Source organism: Paramacrobiotus metropolitanus, unplaced genomic scaffold, assembly GCF_019649055.1.
Source record: "Paramacrobiotus metropolitanus isolate TYO unplaced genomic scaffold, Prichtersi_v1.0 Parri_scaffold0000014, whole genome shotgun sequence".
NCBI classification, from domain to species: Eukaryota; Metazoa; Tardigrada; class Eutardigrada; order Parachela; family Macrobiotidae; genus Paramacrobiotus; species Paramacrobiotus metropolitanus.
This window is the reverse complement of record NW_026570234.1, coordinates 1,002,557-1,020,876: the sequence shown is the minus strand read 5'-3', so window position 1 is coordinate 1,020,876 and position 18,320 is coordinate 1,002,557. Positions and strand designations below refer to the sequence as shown.

Genomic DNA, 18,320 nt, shown 5'->3' with positions numbered 1-18,320 from the left:
TGGAAATGGCTGGTGCCACTGTAGTTGTAATTTATGAATGTCCAGCTCCTGTCGTAAATAGCTGCCGGTGTTTCTTGATTCATTGAGTAAAAGACCACAGTGGTCTTGATTTTTTGTTTTTCATGTCTAGAAAACAGTCTTAATGAACATTTCGGGAAACCGATCTGTTATTGTTGCTCTCAATGAAATTTTCCATCAATGAGTTTTCCGTTAATTATTGTTGTTGACGTCTTTACACTTTATTGACACCGCAAGCCGCAATTCGTGACCAGGCAGCATTTTTTAGGTTTTCGCGCTTGTTCGACTGCAGCGCCGCAATTTGGGCGGCGTTTGGACGCTGAACAGCGCGCTGCGTCATTAAATAATTTCACTCTACCGTTTTTGAGCATTACCCAATCAGTTGTAACCGATGGCGATGATTCATCCCGTCTGTACATGCTGTGCCGCACCATGGCCGCACATGACTGCAGTCGTGAAATCCTGTCCCAGTCAATCGTCAGATTAATCGTATCGTATGGTTTGTCTTCTTTTCGTGCATATTCCATTTTCCTTCTGTATTAGTTCTTTATGGCGTAATTTCTTTCTGTTAGTGACTTAGTCAAAAGTATAACAAATTTTCTATATATACAACCCAGTTTCAATCAAACTTTCTGAAAAAAGTTCTTGTCGTTCTTAGAGTTTTGTAAAATTACATGGTGTTACTGACTTGCTGCAACTGCAGTATTAATTTCTACCTGTCACAGTGTTGCTGTATACGTCGTTTTCTCGCAGTTGATCTTCGCCCTTGTGCACAACTGTAGATATTCTAATGCGCACTGAAGTATTGCATAATTATCTCTTGGTGTAGTTCCCCAAAACGGATGAACCTGTCCAAATCTTATCACGCATATTTCGCCATGAATCTTACCACTACCATGCTTCCTGCCGAGTTCTGCATGCAGACAGTATTGCGTTGACGCCGTTGAGACATTGCAACGGTATATTGCGCATTGTGTTGTCAAGTGCACACAGCTGTTCCGATTGTCGGTTTGAATAGTGTTTTGCTTTGCAGCGGGTATAGGAAGTGTGCATTCCTCATCTGGATACTTAACTTATTTAATTTATACAAGAGGTCGACTTGACGCTGACGATCAACAAGCTACTATTTATCTTTCCACTGCCTGATTCCCCGCCATGTCATCGAACAGCCTGAATGTATCTAACCCTGGCCATGACGGCGCTGAGCAAACAGTGCACAGCGGAAGTAGTACGGCAGGAGCCGTGATGTTCACCGACAGCCTGCACAGCTCCGATCTCTTGGCCAGTGCCCCACACGGACCCCGCTCACGTGCCAACACCTGGCCGGTGAATATTGTTGAGCGGTGCGCCGATGACCAGGATGTGGATCGGCTGCCTCCCTTGCCGGAAGAAAGCAACAGTGGTTCATCGAATGAGAACCTCTCGGGTTCGGGTCTGGCGCTGGCCGTGCCGTCCGGAGGTGCCGCGGCGCTGGCCCTCGCTAAGAATAAAAAGAACAGTGCCCGGCGCAATCCCTGGGGGAATATGTCCTATGCGGATTTGATTGAGAAAGCCATTGACAGTGTGCAGGATAAGCGTTTGACCCTGTCGCAGATCTACGACTGGCTGGTGCAGAATGTTCCCTATTTCAAGGAGAAAGCGGATTCTAATAGCTCGGCTGGATGGAAGGTAAGCGTGTTAGTTGTTTAGCCTTCTAGAGCTATAGCGCGCAGTTTTGGGGTAGTTGTTAATTTGCCGCTGTACGCACGTGAGCATTCTGACTCGGTTTACTTCGGTACGTGGAAAAATCATTACACATTATTATCACGACGGCAGCCGTTCGATCAGGCAACACATCGAGCGACGCGCCAGGCATGATGGGTGAAAATTGTGAACGGCGTTACTGTACGTAATGCCTTCCGAGCCTGAAGGCAAACGGGGTTTTCATTGCCACATATGTGTGGGCATATCATCCGGTAATAAGCATTGTTCATAATTGTGCAAGTTCCCATCAATAAGTTCCGAGAAGTACTCAGCGTTTTTTCGCTGTTCAACTGGCAGTACACTTTAATTCGTGCACTTCCAGCTTGCGGTCGTGTTAGGTACATAAAAAATGTTCCATACCTTTCTCGTTTACTTTGTGCTTCCTAAAAATACTTGAACGCGCCAAATGAACAGCACGTTTCTAACGTTATATTTTCGGCCGTGATGCGAGATTTGGTTGACAGTGATTGCATAACCATTTCAGCTGGTTTCGCGGCAGTGCATCTAACACGTTCAACCGCTGAACAGGCATGTCGTTAATAACTCCATGGAGTAATAAAAAACCCGCTGTCACAGCATTCTTTTGTAATATGAGGGAAAGAATTTTTATCATACACACGAGATAAAGCGGGCCATCCAATGTGCGACGGCATGGAATAGGGACAGTTAGCTGTGCCAGTACTCGTTTTCCGGCTTCACGTGCAAGAATAATAATGCCATTGACATTGTACAGATTTTGGTCATTTTTCAAAAAATAAAATCGCAAAAAGTGCCTTGTAGCCAGAATATTTCAGTGCGTTATTGTACTTCAAATGTATGTGATTATATGTCTTTTGCTTTTCGAATGCTCTAGTCGGCACTGTTGATTTCCTATCTATTGCACATAGGGCTTCTTGTTTTGTGTGTGTGGGCTGTGCTGTAAGATTTCTTCAGAGAGTAATCTGGCCTCAACCAGCGCACGACCATATGGTTAAAACTATTCCGTGTAATTTTCACTCGTGCGGTAAACATGTTGAAGAACCTGCGCGCTAGGAGGGGAAAAAATCTCGATGAAATCAGGTTGCAGGCAGCGTTTAGGTCTGTTAACCTGTTCGTATATCGCATGTTACAGGTAGATACCCATTAGTCAACAATTTCTGAGGGTGGATCTAGAGAAAGGGAGAGAAGGAAGGATGTTCCAAGGAGCACACGGTGGGAGAAATCCCTATAGCTCAGTGTCTTTTTGTCCTTAATTGCACACAGTGATTCCCGTATCCTGACATTGTGCGCAATCAATAAATATGGCCGGGTGTATGCGTATATGTGTATGAGAGGGTATGTGAGATTTCTTAATGAGCGGAATTCGTTGAAATGTTCGAGAAATGGATCAGCGGATAGGGAGCGAGTACATAATGCTCGATGATTGTAAATGCCAGGGTTGCGGTAGATGTACCGGAAGCCATTGCAAAGCTCGCGGTGTTGAAATAATAACGTCATTACTTGGGTGGGCATGTGTGTCTCCAATTAATACCGTAATTTACCGTATTAAAATGTTACAAGCAATACAAGCTAAGTAGACCCTCGAAGATATAAGGAAATGACTGAAATTTCGTAAATGAAACCTATCCAACGAAAAGCCTTATGCTGCAGAAATTTTCTTCCAAGACAGCCAATAAACGATGTCGAGGCAATTTGCAGAAGTGGACTAGTTTCTTAGAAAAGATTTTATAGGTGAACAGTAGCCGTGTTATGCGGTTAGCGATAGGGATGCTGAGTCATTCGCTGGTACCTCGGTTAAAACGTTTTACTGGCATGGCGTACTAGCATGTGGCAAGTCGAGGACCATTTGTTGACCCATTTACTAATGCGTTATGATATGCTTGAACATGGTTAAAGTGCATTTGCACTAACGCTGTGAGGATTGCGGAATAAGAACGTGCACTGCGTTGTCACATTGCGTTTGTAAACGCCAACAGTAATAATGCGTTGAAAAGGCACTTTTACCTGCTACCTAGATTTGGTTGGCGGAATGAATTGATATTGTACGGTAACGATGAGTGATTATGTAAAATGACAGATACAAGTATATTAGTTCTGAGGTTTTAAGCTTGCATAAATGTTTACACACCGAATGCCGGTATATGCGATACCATTAAGCTCATGCAATTTGCTAAAAGGTGCTTTTAATTAATTAGTGCTATCTTTATAGTAAACAAGTTCTCTATTCTAATGTCCTCGAGAAATGAAAAAATGGGTAAATATGGTTAACCAGTAAATGTATCTTTAAGAGAAGGAGGTCCAATACACTCTTATGAAATCAAATTTTATAGGCTGCCTTGATGTGATTACTGTGACTGTTAAACACGCATTTCCGGTTAGGTATTTCCTTTCGATTTGTATGGACTTGGAAATATCCGGTTTTTCTTTTTTATAATCTAATGCACGATATCGCAGTAAACACGGCCAGGACACAATGTGTGGGTTATGTTGAAAGATCGTATGGAGCTAAATATATTATTTGTAATTACACTAAGTGCCTGGGAAATACGTTCCGAACTCCAAACTATATTGATGTTTCTGTTACTTGGATGAAATGAAAATCTGAAGTGAATATCGGATGCCGTTATGCGTAGAGGTACAATACTGTGCTTGTAGATTGAACAGAATGACCTGCGTGCCAGAACGCTGTGCGTATATGGTACCGATCGGCGACCCATTGCGTTATTTGCGCTGAAGATAGTTACAATGTGCTTTCGCTGTTCAACGGTTGATCCCCTTTCTTCCCCTCGTATGACGTCAAATGCATTTGTCACTATTCCTCCCGGTGTGTAATTCCCGATAATTAGGGATTTCAGTATGGTACAGTGAACGGGTTGAGAGCCGAAGCCTATGAATGCGAAACCGATTTTGTCAGTTGTCACTAGCTTGCTGTGCAGTATGCGGCACTAAAAAATACGCCGTACCTAAACACAATATCGTAAATACTTTGCAAATTGCATAAAACATAGCAACAAGTAAGAATATTAAGAAGGCGGTAATTTGCAGCTCAAAATACAGCACTTGTTTAGGTAGTGTTCATTTGATGTTCATGTATACATAAGAAGCTTTTTTCAGAATTCTGTGCGACACAATTTGTCCCTCCATAATCGCTTCATGCGCGTTCAGAATGAAACTGGTACCGGCAAGAGTTCCTGGTGGATGGTTAATCAGAGCGCTAAATTCGACAAACCATCGCGCCGTCGGGCGGCAACACTGGAAACCAAAGAATATGAAAAGCGGAAAGGTCGATTGAAGAAGCAGCATATTATGCGCGATCGTGAGCTGGTAGGCGGAGAATATGATCGTAACATCAGTCCAATTAGCCCAGCTGTAGCTCCCCATAGCCCGTTGTATCAGCATCTTGCCGTATCCGATTTTCGATCTCGTGCCAGCTCAAACGCCAGCAGTTACATCTGCCTGTCTCCTAAATCTCCCGGTGGCAACGGTGTAGACCCCGATCGCTGCTCCTCACCGGCACAATCTCCCCATGCATGGTCGACATCCGGCTACGACAGTACCGGCTCAATCAATGGCCGTCTCGGCACGGAATTTGGCTTTTCATATGAGAGCGATTTTGCCAATCAATTAGCTAAAAATGTTAACCTAACGGAGAACCGGCCCGCATTGGCCCACTCATCCTTTGATCACGGAAGCAAATTGCAGCAGGCAGCAGCAGCCGGCTTCTGCGCTGCCGGCAACGCTAGCACGACGGCCAACACGAGTGGAGCACCGATTGGCAATTATCATCCCATGGCGGGTATTAGTAACGGGTTTTTAACGTCATACACCGGCCATCAAACCGATCCACGCAATGCAGCGTTCTATGGACAGAAATTTGCCAGCATTCCTGAAGAGCCACGGTTAGGCGTTATGCCACAGAATGGCTTGTACGATGGACGGAAGGCCAACACGACGTCGAGCCTCGTGTTGGGCGCCGGAAGTGTAAGCGGAGGAGGCTATACTGCATTTAGTCAGCCGCAGGCCAGTTGGGCGCCGGCACTGCCACACGATTTGGAGTCGTTTCCAGATCCAATGCACACCTTCGATTTTGACTGGGAGGAACTGCTGCGCCACGAAGTAGCCATGGATCATCTGCATTTCAATGTACACGGACATACTGGAACGACACATGCACACAACGGGCACAGTCATCACAACATGATTGCCACCGGCACCCAGTCCAACGGGCTGGGACACGGAAAGCCCTATGTTAATGGCGAAATGAAATGACACGTTGGGAAATATTAATTTGCTGCTGTATGGATACGCTAAAGTTTAGTGTTTAGTTTTGTTTTGAAATTGTTAGTATTTAACACGTACTCGTTTGGGACAGAGAACAGATATAATTTTCTTTTGTTAAAGTCGTTTTTGTTAGATGGTGTAATTGTGTACTGTGAGGAAATCTTCACGACGGTGCGATTTGATTCATTACGTCCAAAAGCGGTGCTGTATTATTTTTTGGCTCTTGGCTCATTTCAGAAGAGATCGTATACATTATGTATTTGATTTTTAGATTTTTCAAGATGTTTATTATTTTCATGGAATTTGGTCTCATGAATCTAATTTATCCCCTGTTGTTCCATATCATTGATAGTCTAAGAGAGATAAATATAGTGAAAATGATTCTACTTTCGTTTATAAACAAAGACGACTGGCAGAAAGGCTGTCAAATGTTTAAGGCATGAACTTGAAAATCTGGAAACTGCGAAAACACAACTAAAGGATCGGTGTACTTCTTATGCATCGATGATCAATCTATCGCCGCTCACTGCAGCTGGAATTATATAAGCCACAATTTACAGTGACACACTTTTAAAATTCATTGTTGTGCTTAGGCAGGAGAATTACATAATTACTTACTGAAGGTGCAATTAGCACTGCAGCATGCGCCCTGGGTCTAAACGGGACTCTGCGGAATATGAACTGAAAGATAATGAAAGATTTTCGAAAGAACGAGCCGAATAAAGCAGGCGCACAGTACGCGGGCTGTGTTTCCTAGCAGGGAGTGCCAGGGACAAGATACACCCACATATGCTTTTTTAAAATGTACATGTTTTTCGGATCTGGTTTCATCTGTCTTGCATTGTCCATATTGTGCATGACCTTAAGAGTAACGTGGACGGTATAACCGGTGCACAATTAGTCGCGAAATTCACAAGCCGCTTCCGTGCAATATAAAACATCACATTGTATTTTGGCATTATCATAAAATCAATACTAAATTCAACATTAGGCAACTCCAGCCATCTGATTTGTGCGTGTTAATTGTAAAAGAGTCTGTGATCGGTTTTTAGGAATTTTCTATCGGACACCGGTATACCTCCTGTCACTTGCAACTTGTTGTGGCTTCTTACACTTTCTATGTCATGTTCAGTTCATAATTTCGCACTTGCGCTTTTTAATCAGTCCTTGCATCGCTTTTGTTGCGCAATTTAGTTGGCACATTGTTATTACGAATCATTCATTTAACGTCAGATTTTTTCATGGAATTTAATCTAAGTGGTTATCGTTTGATTGAAAAGGAAAATACTTAAGGCATAATTTATCGATATTTAACGGGAATTTTTTGTCTTATGTAACACAACATTGACACAATTATAGTAGCAGCTGCAGATATGTAGTTACTAGCTACTTTTACACAATGCCGAACACTAACAGTATCCTTTCTCAGCGCTAAATCTCGAACCGTATGACTAGTTTTCTGATTGCCGACTTGTAGCGGTTTTCAGTCGAGGCTATTTTGGATGGAACACAATACCCTCGCGAAATTCGATATTTAATACGAAACATCGCGGACAAAGTATGACGCAATTCTGCACTGACAACACAACCATGCCGCCATTTGGCGCAAACGGGCTGTAATTGTCTGATTCAATGCGGAAACGGACATGCACCGGATAAGCCAGGTACGTCTGTATACCTTTATGGCTGTTGTCCATATTGCGCCCTTAAAGGCATTTACGATAATGCCGAGTCCACCGTACCGTTCTTACATGCCGGCAGCCGGCAAAAGTAAGTAAACACTTTTTTTCCTGGATGCGCACTTTGCAGCGGATATAACGCAAATAAACCGTACACCGCTACAAACTGCCACACACTGTACTCGTACGAATTTGCTGATTAATCATCAACGAAAAGCGTAAAAAACAGATCATTTCCATGCAGCTCCGATGTAAACAATTCGTAGAAAAAGTGTTGGGGCACATGCACCGGGACACTTAATCAACACGCTTCCGGATAGGTATAACCTGTGCGAACCTTCAAAACATGAAATAATTTCATAATGGCCAAGTGACAAAATCAATGTCGTATATGTGTACAGTATATTGTAGATAAATTGCACCGGCGTACGTCTATCGTAAACTATTGTAAACATGTCCGCCCTGGGTCAACCTGGAGAAGGCCGGCAAAAGTGTAGTAAAAACAAATCGTGTTCAGGGAAATCTCGGGGTATACATGTGTTTTTCATGTGAACACCGAGAAGTTATTGTTCAAATTTCTGCTAGGTATTATTTAACAGCTAAGCAGACTGTGGTGACAATATTACCGCAAACGTCTGAGATGACAAATCCGTTCGTATTGCTCAAATATGTACTTGTTGTTGATTGCAAAGTATTCTTGGTAAATCTGCTTTACAGTATTTACACAAAACTGTTAGAAAAAAATTTTGTTATATTTATAATATCTCGGACTATTGACCATGCGCGGTCACACACACATCGGTATCCTTTATTTCCTAGTAGAATTGTTAAAACAAATGTATGTAACGTGCAAACTATTTCTTAGCCTGTTAGCCATAGGTAAGTATTGTATAAAATGGGATTTTGGCTTATATTTATAGTTTATACATATGTACCTTTGTATACCGACGTTCACATGCTTTCGTGTTATTAACCAAGTGTTTTAAGTTTTTGCTATTTTACACAATGCATGTTTGCGGTAAAAGTAAAAGCGAACAAGCTAGTATTGATGGAGCCGGGCAGCATTTCTTAATTTTATTTTCTATACTCAAGTTGTTTTACAACTGTGCAACAAATTATTGCAGGTATGGGTTAATTGTAACCCCTGCTAAAACACTCCAAATTAAGGGTTTCAAACTTTTAAGTCTCCGAATAAAATTGATCAGTTCACGCATTATCGGTGTATAAGTTTCACACCATCCCGAAAAATGCTACATACAGTAAAGCCAGGTAGTTCAGCGGCATTTTACTCGCAACCAACTAACCTGGTAAGAGTTTTCGCGGCTGATGATGCGAAAATTCGCATAAAACCTTCGGGGATATTTTTTCGATCCATTACAGTGCCATCGATAGAAGTACAGCTATACTGCAAAAGTTGTCTTTATTATACAGCTGTATCGCGTACATACAGTAATTTCTACTAAATTATTTTAAGATCTGCGTTAGCGGTAAAAGACATTCTGGAAGACAAAAAATGCGTACACAGTGCACAGCAAACTATAGCATCTATATATAAATTTAAGAGCGAAAAGTGGGGTTTAGGCGGATATTTAGTGTCACTCCATCCGAGACAAACTTCATACCAAATAAATGCAAAGTGTTGCTAATTTCTGGAACAAAGCAAAAAGCAAAATACCTGTAATTTTACTCATAGGCGCATGCATGTACCAGATGTACGTACCAGATGTAAGCTGCATTACAGAATCGTGCGTCACTAAAAAAAATATAAGTGGAAATACATATTGTGGAAGTTCGGAATGCTGGAATATTTCCATGGCTTCCCGCTTCGAGATTTCGGAATTAAAGCGTGGAACTGCCTGGCGTTTTCACGGCAGATTTCCATTATGACCTTAGAACAAATACTTACTACAGTTACAGATATCCAATACATTACTAGTAATTAATTTAATTCGCATCAACGTTGGTACTTATCATTCAGCTCGGTATTCAGTGAAATTTTAGTGGGACCTGTGTAGGAATGCCGATATCTTATCGACGATAAGTACCGGTTGCTTATATAGAACATAATAGTTTTCGGCTTTTCGCTATAAAATACGAGTAGAAGCTACAGAAATGGTCTCCTATATTTATGCCTGCGCATATTTACAATAATATAAAAATACATTGCAGTTAAGGCATCTTTTAGACCGAAAACCTAAAAGGCAACATCATAATAATTTTGAGCGGAAAACTTTTCAACGTAGTTTCGAACCAGTGACCGGCTGTACGTGTTGACAGTGTCCATAACAATTAATAAAAAATATATTAATGCTCGAGTGTACGGTACAGTGTATGTACATCTCTGCACTTCTATTTTATCTGCTCCTAGTTGTGGAACTTGACTTACCTTTAGCTACCAGGGAATGATTGTAGAACTTATACAATATGTAAGCATCACAGTTTTTACAGGTGAACTGTAATCAAATGGCTTCGCGTATTCCGGTAAGCGTAGTGGTTATTGGAGCTGGAGCTTCGGGGTTGGCCGCAGCCGCTGCACTCCATTCTGCTGGTTTTCATGTTACAGTTCTAGAAGCGCAGAATCGCACGGGAGGCCGCATTCATTGCGAACTTTTCCCCGAGACTGGTACGAGTGGCATCGTACATTCCGGTTCTTATACTGCTTGACAAACATGATCGCTTAGAATATGCTTCTTATCCGTAGCGAAGAACGGGCACTCTGAATTCATCGAATACGGTGCACAATGGATTCACGGCGAAAAACATGCTGTGTACGAACTGGCGAAGACGAGCGGATTTGTTTTAGAGAAGAGGGCTGGATGTCTCGTGGACGAAGATGAGGCAACGGGAGAGTTCTTCACGAGCACTGGAAAAATGGTAAAATTTGGTGTTAAACACTGCTTACGATGCACAGTTACTACAAGCATTTTTGGCCAAACTGCAGCAGATTTTTTATAGTGTTGTTGTTCTGCTGTTTGTGCTTTCCTTTCACTTTTTAAATATAAGCGCAGTGGGATTGTGAATGTTTTGTAATGAATAATCGTTGTCATATTGAATTATTAATAGTTTTTACCTGCTTTTTGTTTCTTCAGATTTCAGGCGAGGAAAAAGATGTTGTGGAGAATTGTTTATTATTTCTCAATGAAGTTCTCGTCGGCATTGAACGGCGCGAAGGTTTCCCCATGGACATCGTGGATTGTGGCAGTGTGGGGCAGATTTTGAGACAAAAATTTGAATCCTTTTTGGAACATAATCGTCAACATTCCGAGCTCTGCGAAGCTGTTTACCACTGGTTGATCAGGTGAAGGACGTTATTCTGTAAAAACTTTATGGCTTTTACGGATGAACATTCCGCGCAATAATCCTACGCTTACAAAATTTGCATTGCGCTGTGATCATTTTTGATATTTTTTCTATGGCTTATTTTGACTGCTGAGACCGTTCGTATTATTATGGAGATCTTGTTTTCCAGAAATTTTTTAAATTAATATATTTGCTTAATTTTTATTCTGTTTTTGTGTCGAAAGCAAATGGTAAGGCAATATATTTTGTTTTGATTTTTGTAGATATCAAGAGATTGATAACGGATGTGTGAATCTAAACGAACTTTCCCTGCGCGCATTCTGTGATTATGGTTTGGATGGCGACAATACGACCCGATTAAATGTGCCATTGCGAGCCTTGTTGGACCAAATTTCCAAAGACCTTCCAAAAGACTGCATTTATTTGCAGCATCCCGTTAAAACGGTTACTGTTACCCAGACAGTCGAAAATGTCAAGGAGGAGGCAGTGCTGATAGGACCATCCAGAGGCGCCGAAGTGGAACTGAGCAGCCGCGAACTCCTGGCATCACCGGTCGCACCGGAATCGGATACGGCACCGCGCTCTGTTGACGGACCCACTGAACTCCATGGCGCACCGGTAACCGTAGTATGCGAGAATGGGAAGACGTTTCCAGCCGATCATGTTATCGTAACCTGCTCGCTTGGTGTCTTAAAGAAGAACATAAATTCTCTTTTCGATCCAGCGTTACCCGAGAGAAAACGCCGGGTCATTGAAGCAGCTGGCTACGGAGTGATCGGCAAAATCCTCCTTCGGTTTACCGATCCGTTTTGGGATACGTTGGAGCCGGTACCGTCCGATGGATTTCAGTTGCTGTGGACTTGTGAAGCAAATGATAATGTGAGTTGTACTATGTCCTTATACCTCTAATTCTGACGTTCTGCTGACTTCAACATACGGTGCGACTTACGAGCATAATACTTTTTACTTCTGGTAATTAGTGGAATACAAAAGCCATATTCAACAAATACGCGATACACTGCCGTACAAGGGCGGTTTAGTGTGTTTGGGGTTAAAACTAGGTTAAAACGTCTGTGCTAAGTTGCTAACCGCCTAAGACCGAGGTATGTCTTATTGTTAGAACTTTCTCTTTTACTTTGGTTTCGAAGCGGATACGCTTCCCGTTTGTATAAGTTCGTTGGATTTTGGCATTTCCTGGAGTTTGAAATTATCGTCGGAGATGCAATTTTTTCGCTTCGCGTTGATTCGTAGGCCTACCAGTTAGCTGTGCCCCATTGAGATTACCATTGTAGATCGTACTCTGTCGTTGAGTAGGATTGATATTTACTACTTGTATGATATTTATTATTGATGTCTCATCATGCTGGTTTCTCCGTCACAAATATGATAAAAATTCTCCCTCGCTAAGCTACAGACCTACCTCAGCAATGTTACTTGCTTGACCTTTTAACGATATTTGTAAATATTTAACAGCGCAGGAATGCCTTGAATCCAGATTTGTTTATTTTCTAGGATTTACCGGGATGGTGCCGTCATGCTCTTGGGTTCGATGTTGTTCGCACAGCCGCCAATACGCTTGTGTTATGGATTGCTCCTCCTGGTGCATTGGCGATGGAAAAAGCATCGGACGAGGAACTGAGTGCTGATTGTCACAAACTACTCCGGAAGTTCACAGGATGTTCGACTGTTCCCGAACCAGAAAAGCTAATGCGGTAAATGCGAATTCTGTATATACTTACAATACATTTCTCCGGTACTCGTAATTATAGCTGAGCCTGCTGCATTTTTTCCTAGAGAAAAATGGGGATCGAATCCATACACGCTGGGGACATATTCGTTTATATCTGCGAAAAGTGCAGTAGAGGGATTTACGGCGGAAGATCTAGCTGAGCCGGTATTTTTCCGAAAAAGAAGCTTACTGGGCAATGAAGAAGTTCCATCGGTTTTATTCGCTGGGGAAGCTACGTTTCCGTTATTCTGGTCCACTGTCCACGGGGCAATATTGTCTGGATGGCGTGAAGCTGAGCGGCTGGTGAAATTTTATGGCAATTTGTTAACCTAAATCGATAAACTTACCTGCTTGAGTACGGTTGATAACTGGATGAGCAACATATGGAGCAAAATTGCTTCGAACCTGACGATGTGATATTTAAACCCAGTGACCTGTGTGCTTTCTTGATTGTCTGCACGTATGGTGACTGGTTGAATTTTTTTTGTAAGCGTCACTTTTGGTAACTCTGTCATCGGGCATTAGATACATTGGGCAATGGAAAAGGATTCTATGTCCGGTTGTCCAAAGAAATTCGCGTAAACAAAAAAAAACCACTGCGACTGGAGAATCACGCAGTTTATGCTGTTTTTGTTGTAGTGTTTTTTCGTACCCGAACAATGAAATTACGGTTTATTGAATCGCGCCTCGTAATTATAAAACGTAGTATAAAAGGTTGCCCGCATATATAAAAGGATCCAAAGTAATAGTAATACTCGTATAAGTTACATAATGTAGGTAATTTTGTATTTTGCGTCAGTATGATTACAGATAACAGCTTTTTCGGAAGGCGGGAAGCGTACTGTAATACGTAGCAGTCATATCACAAGCTTATTCTGTCAGGAGAAGAATTAGACCGAATCCAATCCAAATACTGGGAGACTTTCGTGTATTGTCCTCCAATACCGAGACCACATCCGTCTCCAAATGACGTAATCCCGGCTAGATAGTAGGTTTGCGCGGTGCGATCAAAACAGAATAATGGTCCTCCCGAATCTCCTTGACAGGAATCCTCACCGACAACATCCCCTACGAAGAAAGTAGTTATTAAATGTTGGTCGCTATAGCCGCTTCTCATTCAGTTGTCAGAACCAACCGGCACAGATGAACTTTGTCAAATCAGTGGAAACGCCTTCCTCCGTGGTGCTCATTGCGCAGCTGCCGTCGCCTGTTTGATTCATCACTTGGACTCGAACCCATTTCAAGGGGACCGGAAAGCGGTTTGCTAAAACGAACAGTAAAATCACCTGACAATACGATCCATGCAAAAGTCTCGATGAATTGTTTGATGAAAGAAAAGTCTCGTATTTCTTTTCAGTATGATCACAAATAATAGCAAATAAAAACAACAGTTCATGCCAATGCACAATAACGACCAATAGAAGTACCAATAGAAGTGATCAAACGTAAGGCTAAGAGCAATTAAGCAAATTAAATAAAATTTCAGAAAACTGTGAAAATTGGCGGTTGTAGTTGCTGTAATCTGTACTGTAGGCTTTAAATACTGTGAACTACTGTATCCAAAGAATAATTAATGCATGCTTACAGCCGCCTCCCTCCGATTCGTCGCCCATTCCACTGACCACACAGAATTCATTGACACCCGGTACTTTGTTCCTCAGACACAAAGGGCATGCGCATTGTTTATTATCCAAATCAATATCTCTGTCCAGAATCAACAATCCAATATCGTTGTTTCCCACTTGCTGACTGTAATCCCGGTGCGTGATAACTCGTGACACTTTAAAGTTTTCCGCGCATCCTGTCTTATCGGAATTGGGATTGAACTGGTTAAACTGGCGGTTCATAGCGCCAACTTGCACGGTATAGCTTTCCTTGGAAAGTTGCTGTTTTCGCTCACTAATACGCAAAAAACATATCTATAAATGTATGAATTTTACGCACTTAAATTTCTTAATTTAATCGAAGCATTGTCACAAAAAAATTTACGTAATGAAGGGATCCAGAGTGCAGTGCGCAGCTGTCAAAATGGTCCGGGAACCGATGATTGTCCCTCCGCAAGTGGCTATTCCGCCGCTTAGCAGGATAGTTATTTTGGCCTTCAAGTGCAAATCAAACCTTTGCGATTTTGAAACATACTGATGCCATGATTTTAAACGAATAATAGTAAATTTTATTTCACCTGCCAACAGATTTGGTTCTGCACGGCATCAAATCCACCAACAACGGTCGGGACCACTTTCAATTTTTTATCGGATAGTCCCAGAGTCAGCGATCGCTCCCAGAGCGAGCGTTTCTTGCGTCGCGGAACAATGGTATCTTCGTTTAACTGATTATGGTTGGCCATGAAATCCACGACAAATCGATTGGCATTTTCAGCCATACCTTAAAACATTCGGCTGTAGAAAATTTATAGTGCTTGGTTTCACTTAGAACTTTAGTTAACGATGTCTACCGGCTCGGAGATACATATTAATGTATGTAGCGGTTGTTGTGGTGCATATTTGGTTGCACTCGCAAAGTTACCGGAAACGATGGCCGATTTGGAAGCCGGGTTAATATTCTTATTGCCATTCGCTGGAGAAAATCCCAAATGATTCTGCGTATCCAAGAAGGTATTTAAACCTCCTGCTCCGGGAACACCGCACTGCTTCAAAGCTTTCGTGCTAGCCGATCCAAATGGCAGACGTACATTCGCTGCCACATTGGTGAATTCGTTGTTAAATTTTCCGAGGGATTTAACATTTACAGCTGCAAAGCTACGCTCCTCCGCGGAATCGCCGGTAAAACCCGCATTCTCTACAAAGAAAAATAATTTCTTTTGCACGCTGCACTTGCCGATGCAAACCACGGATCAAAATATTCAGACATCTCCACAAATATGCCTTTTTTCCGCTGTGTGATAATGCTGGACTAAGACCGTAATTTTACCTAAATTGGCTTGGGCGCTGACGCTCTGATCGCGGGAAAATGGTCGAAAAACTATGGTAATTACGAGCGCTGATGCAAAGAAAATGGCCCTCATGTTGTAAAGGCCGGGTAAACTTTTAATTCCACAATGAATACGAGTATATCAGGAGAAATGATTTCTGCAGTTGTTCGAAAGAAACAACGAAAAAGTTTCGAAATCGGCCATGAGCGTGTTGCAGAAGGTGAGGGACAACGGACTCGATCGTTGCCGGAAGTAAAACAGTCACCAACATAATGTCCAGTTAGTTAACAGTGCTGGTTTACAATATAGAATATGAAATATTTGTACTGACTGTACATGACTGTTCCAAGAAAGAATTAATCGTTCTTGTTGTTGTTCTTTACAAGATCTCGTAATTGAAAATTCATAACAATTTTAGTTTTGTTATGATCCTAACATTCGATTTGTTTTGAAGCTGCAAGATGATCAGTATAAGTCAGTATCTGTAAGTCAGTACTCCAACTGCTGAAACAAACGCAAATTTGTGCGGCTGCCTTTATGCTAAAGTGCCGCGGGTTTGAGCAAATCTTAATCACGAGACCTTAATAACCATAATAAAAAAATGCGCGAAGCGAATGAGTTACAGAGTAAGGTGTTGTTCGTGATAATCACCATAATTATGCATTAAAACGCGACCAGCTAAAAGTTAATTACAGTACCTATGCACAGCTTGTTTTGACTGTGACTCGTCTGTGAGTATGGAGTAAAGCTTATCTTGCAATTGTACGAGTACTGTATGTACTCTGAATACTCATCCAGCTCATCCAGCTAAAACAGGGGCATGGGCTAGTTGTGCGCACGGGAATCCACATGGGTGTTAGCTGTATGCTGCACGGGAAGTTGGTACAGGTGTTGTCTGCGTGCATGGCTTTTAGATTTGATGATTTTATTTATGTTTCTATATGTATTTCGAGATTTAAGCGTAACGCCACTTTATATAAACGGTACAGGTTTTTATAAACGGTTTAGTTAATCTAGAAACAGTTACAGATATTTTTGTTTTGCTACTCGATGTCAGCGTTGGTTAACGAGGCTTCCCTTTCCCATATGCATAATATATTGCGGTACAGAAAAAAATGTTGCAGAAATTCTTACTTCTTCGATTCCACTTACATTTACGTAGTGGTTTTCAAGTACATGCAAGTATTTCAGCATAAATTGACTAGCATTAGCAACTTTGTACGTCTACTAGTACTGTACTATATACAAAGCTCCACAGAAACTGTATTTTTGAAAATAAAAAGACAGGCTTCCCATAGTAATTAATAAACTAATTCTTCACAAAATTCGCGAGATAAAAATTTGAAATAAATAAATTAGCCATGCACGCAGCCAATGCCCATGCAGATATATCGGGTGCCCGCAGCCCGCACCCGTGCAGATGCGAAAACTTGAAAAGGTCACCCGTGCACACAGCCAACGCCCGTGTGTAGCACTGTGACTTGTACCTGTGCACAGTTTTTTTTATTCACTAGATTATTCTTTATGTTATTTATACTTATTAGAATGTAGATGTTTTCTCTGTATTGGTTTTGGGCCTATTGGTTAGCTTTGATATAGAGTATCATTTATTCCGCTTCATAATTCTTACAGCTACAGATACAACGAGATGTTACTGCTTTCTACTGCTTTCAAATTAGAGAAAAATTTTAATTTCTATATCGCCTCATAAGCTGTTAAGCAATACAATAATTAAGTTGGACCAAAAGCTTACTATAGCAAAAGTAAGTTTGGGAAAAGTCTTGTAAAATATTTTCACTCATTTCAAGAAGTTGTGGTTGGCAAGAAGGTCATCGCCAAATACTCCGACAATCCTCAATACGGTACGCGGATCCGCTTTTCCCGAAACGCCGCTTTTGGGAATTTTTCTAGCATCGGATAGTTAAACCCCAGTTTTTGATTAAACTCATCGTTTTCTTGTCCCAAATAATACATTCTGGAAGCAATAGTGAAACAGAGGAAAATCAACGCGGTCCGCGTTTAACAGGGTCTCGAACGCAGAACGAATTGTGGAATTCTGGCGGAACTTCCGGTGCCAGTGCCGCAGTGCGCAGCAATTGAATGATCATTCACCGCTGGATTCGCAAAGCGCTCTAAAACGATGGATTTATAATGGGCAATTTCAGTACCTGGAACCGGGCCCAGCAGCCGTCACTTCTTCGCCGAACAATCGCTGCAACAGTTTGTGGATACCCGGGATAGCCATTGCTTCCTGCAGACGCTAACGTTAAATTCGAAAATTGCGAGCATATTCCATAGTATCGTCCATACCTGGCGATAACATCGTACTTACCCACACGGCTTCTGTAATATTTGTGATTGCTGCAGATTTGCTGATAACAAAAGAATGATAAAGTGTATTATTATGTGCTGATGTGATGCGCGCGTGATTTGGTGTATTACCAACGTTCGTCTACTAATGGTAAGTAATCATATAAATTATATGAATAACCCACAAAAGGATCGGGATTGAATTACAACTGTAAAGATCCAATTTTTTGAAGCTTCTTTTAAGGTTGCAAGACAGGATAAGTATGTGTGTGACTGGTACCTCAGGTGGTTGGTTCCGGAAGTAATTGTTCGGCGATTCAGTTCACTGCTCGCACAGTGCAATCTCGAC

At 41.8% G+C, this 18,320-nt stretch overlaps 3 protein-coding genes across 6 annotated transcripts; 2 read left to right on the top strand and 1 right to left on the bottom strand.

Moving 5' to 3' along the window:
• The first annotated feature begins 493 nt into the window (after positions 1–493).
• Positions 494–6,402, top strand: LOC129584696 (forkhead box protein O3-like). Of its 2 annotated transcripts, XM_055476988.1 has the most exons (3): positions 494–977; positions 1,052–1,686; positions 4,855–6,402. In XM_055476988.1, exons 2-3 carry the CDS (start codon positions 1,174–1,176, stop codon positions 6,007–6,009), a joined length of 1,668 nt encoding a protein of 555 aa, XP_055332963.1. In that variant the 5' UTR covers positions 494–977; positions 1,052–1,173; the 3' UTR covers positions 6,010–6,402. The 2 variants fall into 2 exon arrangements, with proteins under 2 accessions (XP_055332963.1, XP_055332962.1); XM_055476987.1 differs by having other exon boundaries at positions 494–1,686.
• A 1,247-nt stretch (positions 6,403–7,649) lies between these two features.
• LOC129584586 (spermine oxidase-like) lies at positions 7,650–13,352 on the top strand. Of its 2 annotated transcripts, none has more exons than XM_055476808.1 (7): positions 7,650–7,685; positions 10,149–10,323; positions 10,402–10,574; positions 10,790–10,998; positions 11,264–11,879; positions 12,513–12,712; positions 12,795–13,352. In XM_055476808.1, the coding sequence occupies exons 1-7, from the start codon at positions 7,668–7,670 to the stop codon at positions 13,060–13,062; spliced, it is 1,659 nt and encodes a 552-aa protein (XP_055332783.1). In that variant the 5' UTR covers positions 7,650–7,667; the 3' UTR covers positions 13,063–13,352. The 2 variants fall into 2 exon arrangements, with proteins under 2 accessions (XP_055332783.1, XP_055332784.1); XM_055476809.1 differs by lacking the exon at positions 7,650–7,685 and adding an exon at positions 9,833–9,963 and having other exon boundaries at positions 12,795–13,351.
• A 34-nt stretch (positions 13,353–13,386) lies between these two features.
• On the bottom strand, positions 13,387–18,167 carry LOC129584587 (tryptase-like). Of its 2 annotated transcripts, XM_055476811.1 has the most exons (8): positions 17,994–18,167; positions 17,415–17,912; positions 15,256–15,528; positions 14,912–15,114; positions 14,719–14,828; positions 14,315–14,628; positions 13,865–13,993; positions 13,387–13,797 (listed from the first exon to the last, which is right to left on the bottom strand). In XM_055476811.1, the coding sequence occupies exons 2-8, from the start codon at positions 17,461–17,463 to the stop codon at positions 13,592–13,594; spliced, it is 1,284 nt and encodes a 427-aa protein (XP_055332786.1). In that variant the 5' UTR covers positions 17,464–17,912; positions 17,994–18,167; the 3' UTR covers positions 13,387–13,591. The 2 variants fall into 2 exon arrangements, with proteins under 2 accessions (XP_055332786.1, XP_055332785.1); XM_055476810.1 differs by lacking the exons at positions 17,415–17,912; positions 17,994–18,167 and adding an exon at positions 15,661–16,351.
• Between the last annotated feature and the right edge of the window lie 153 nt (positions 18,168–18,320).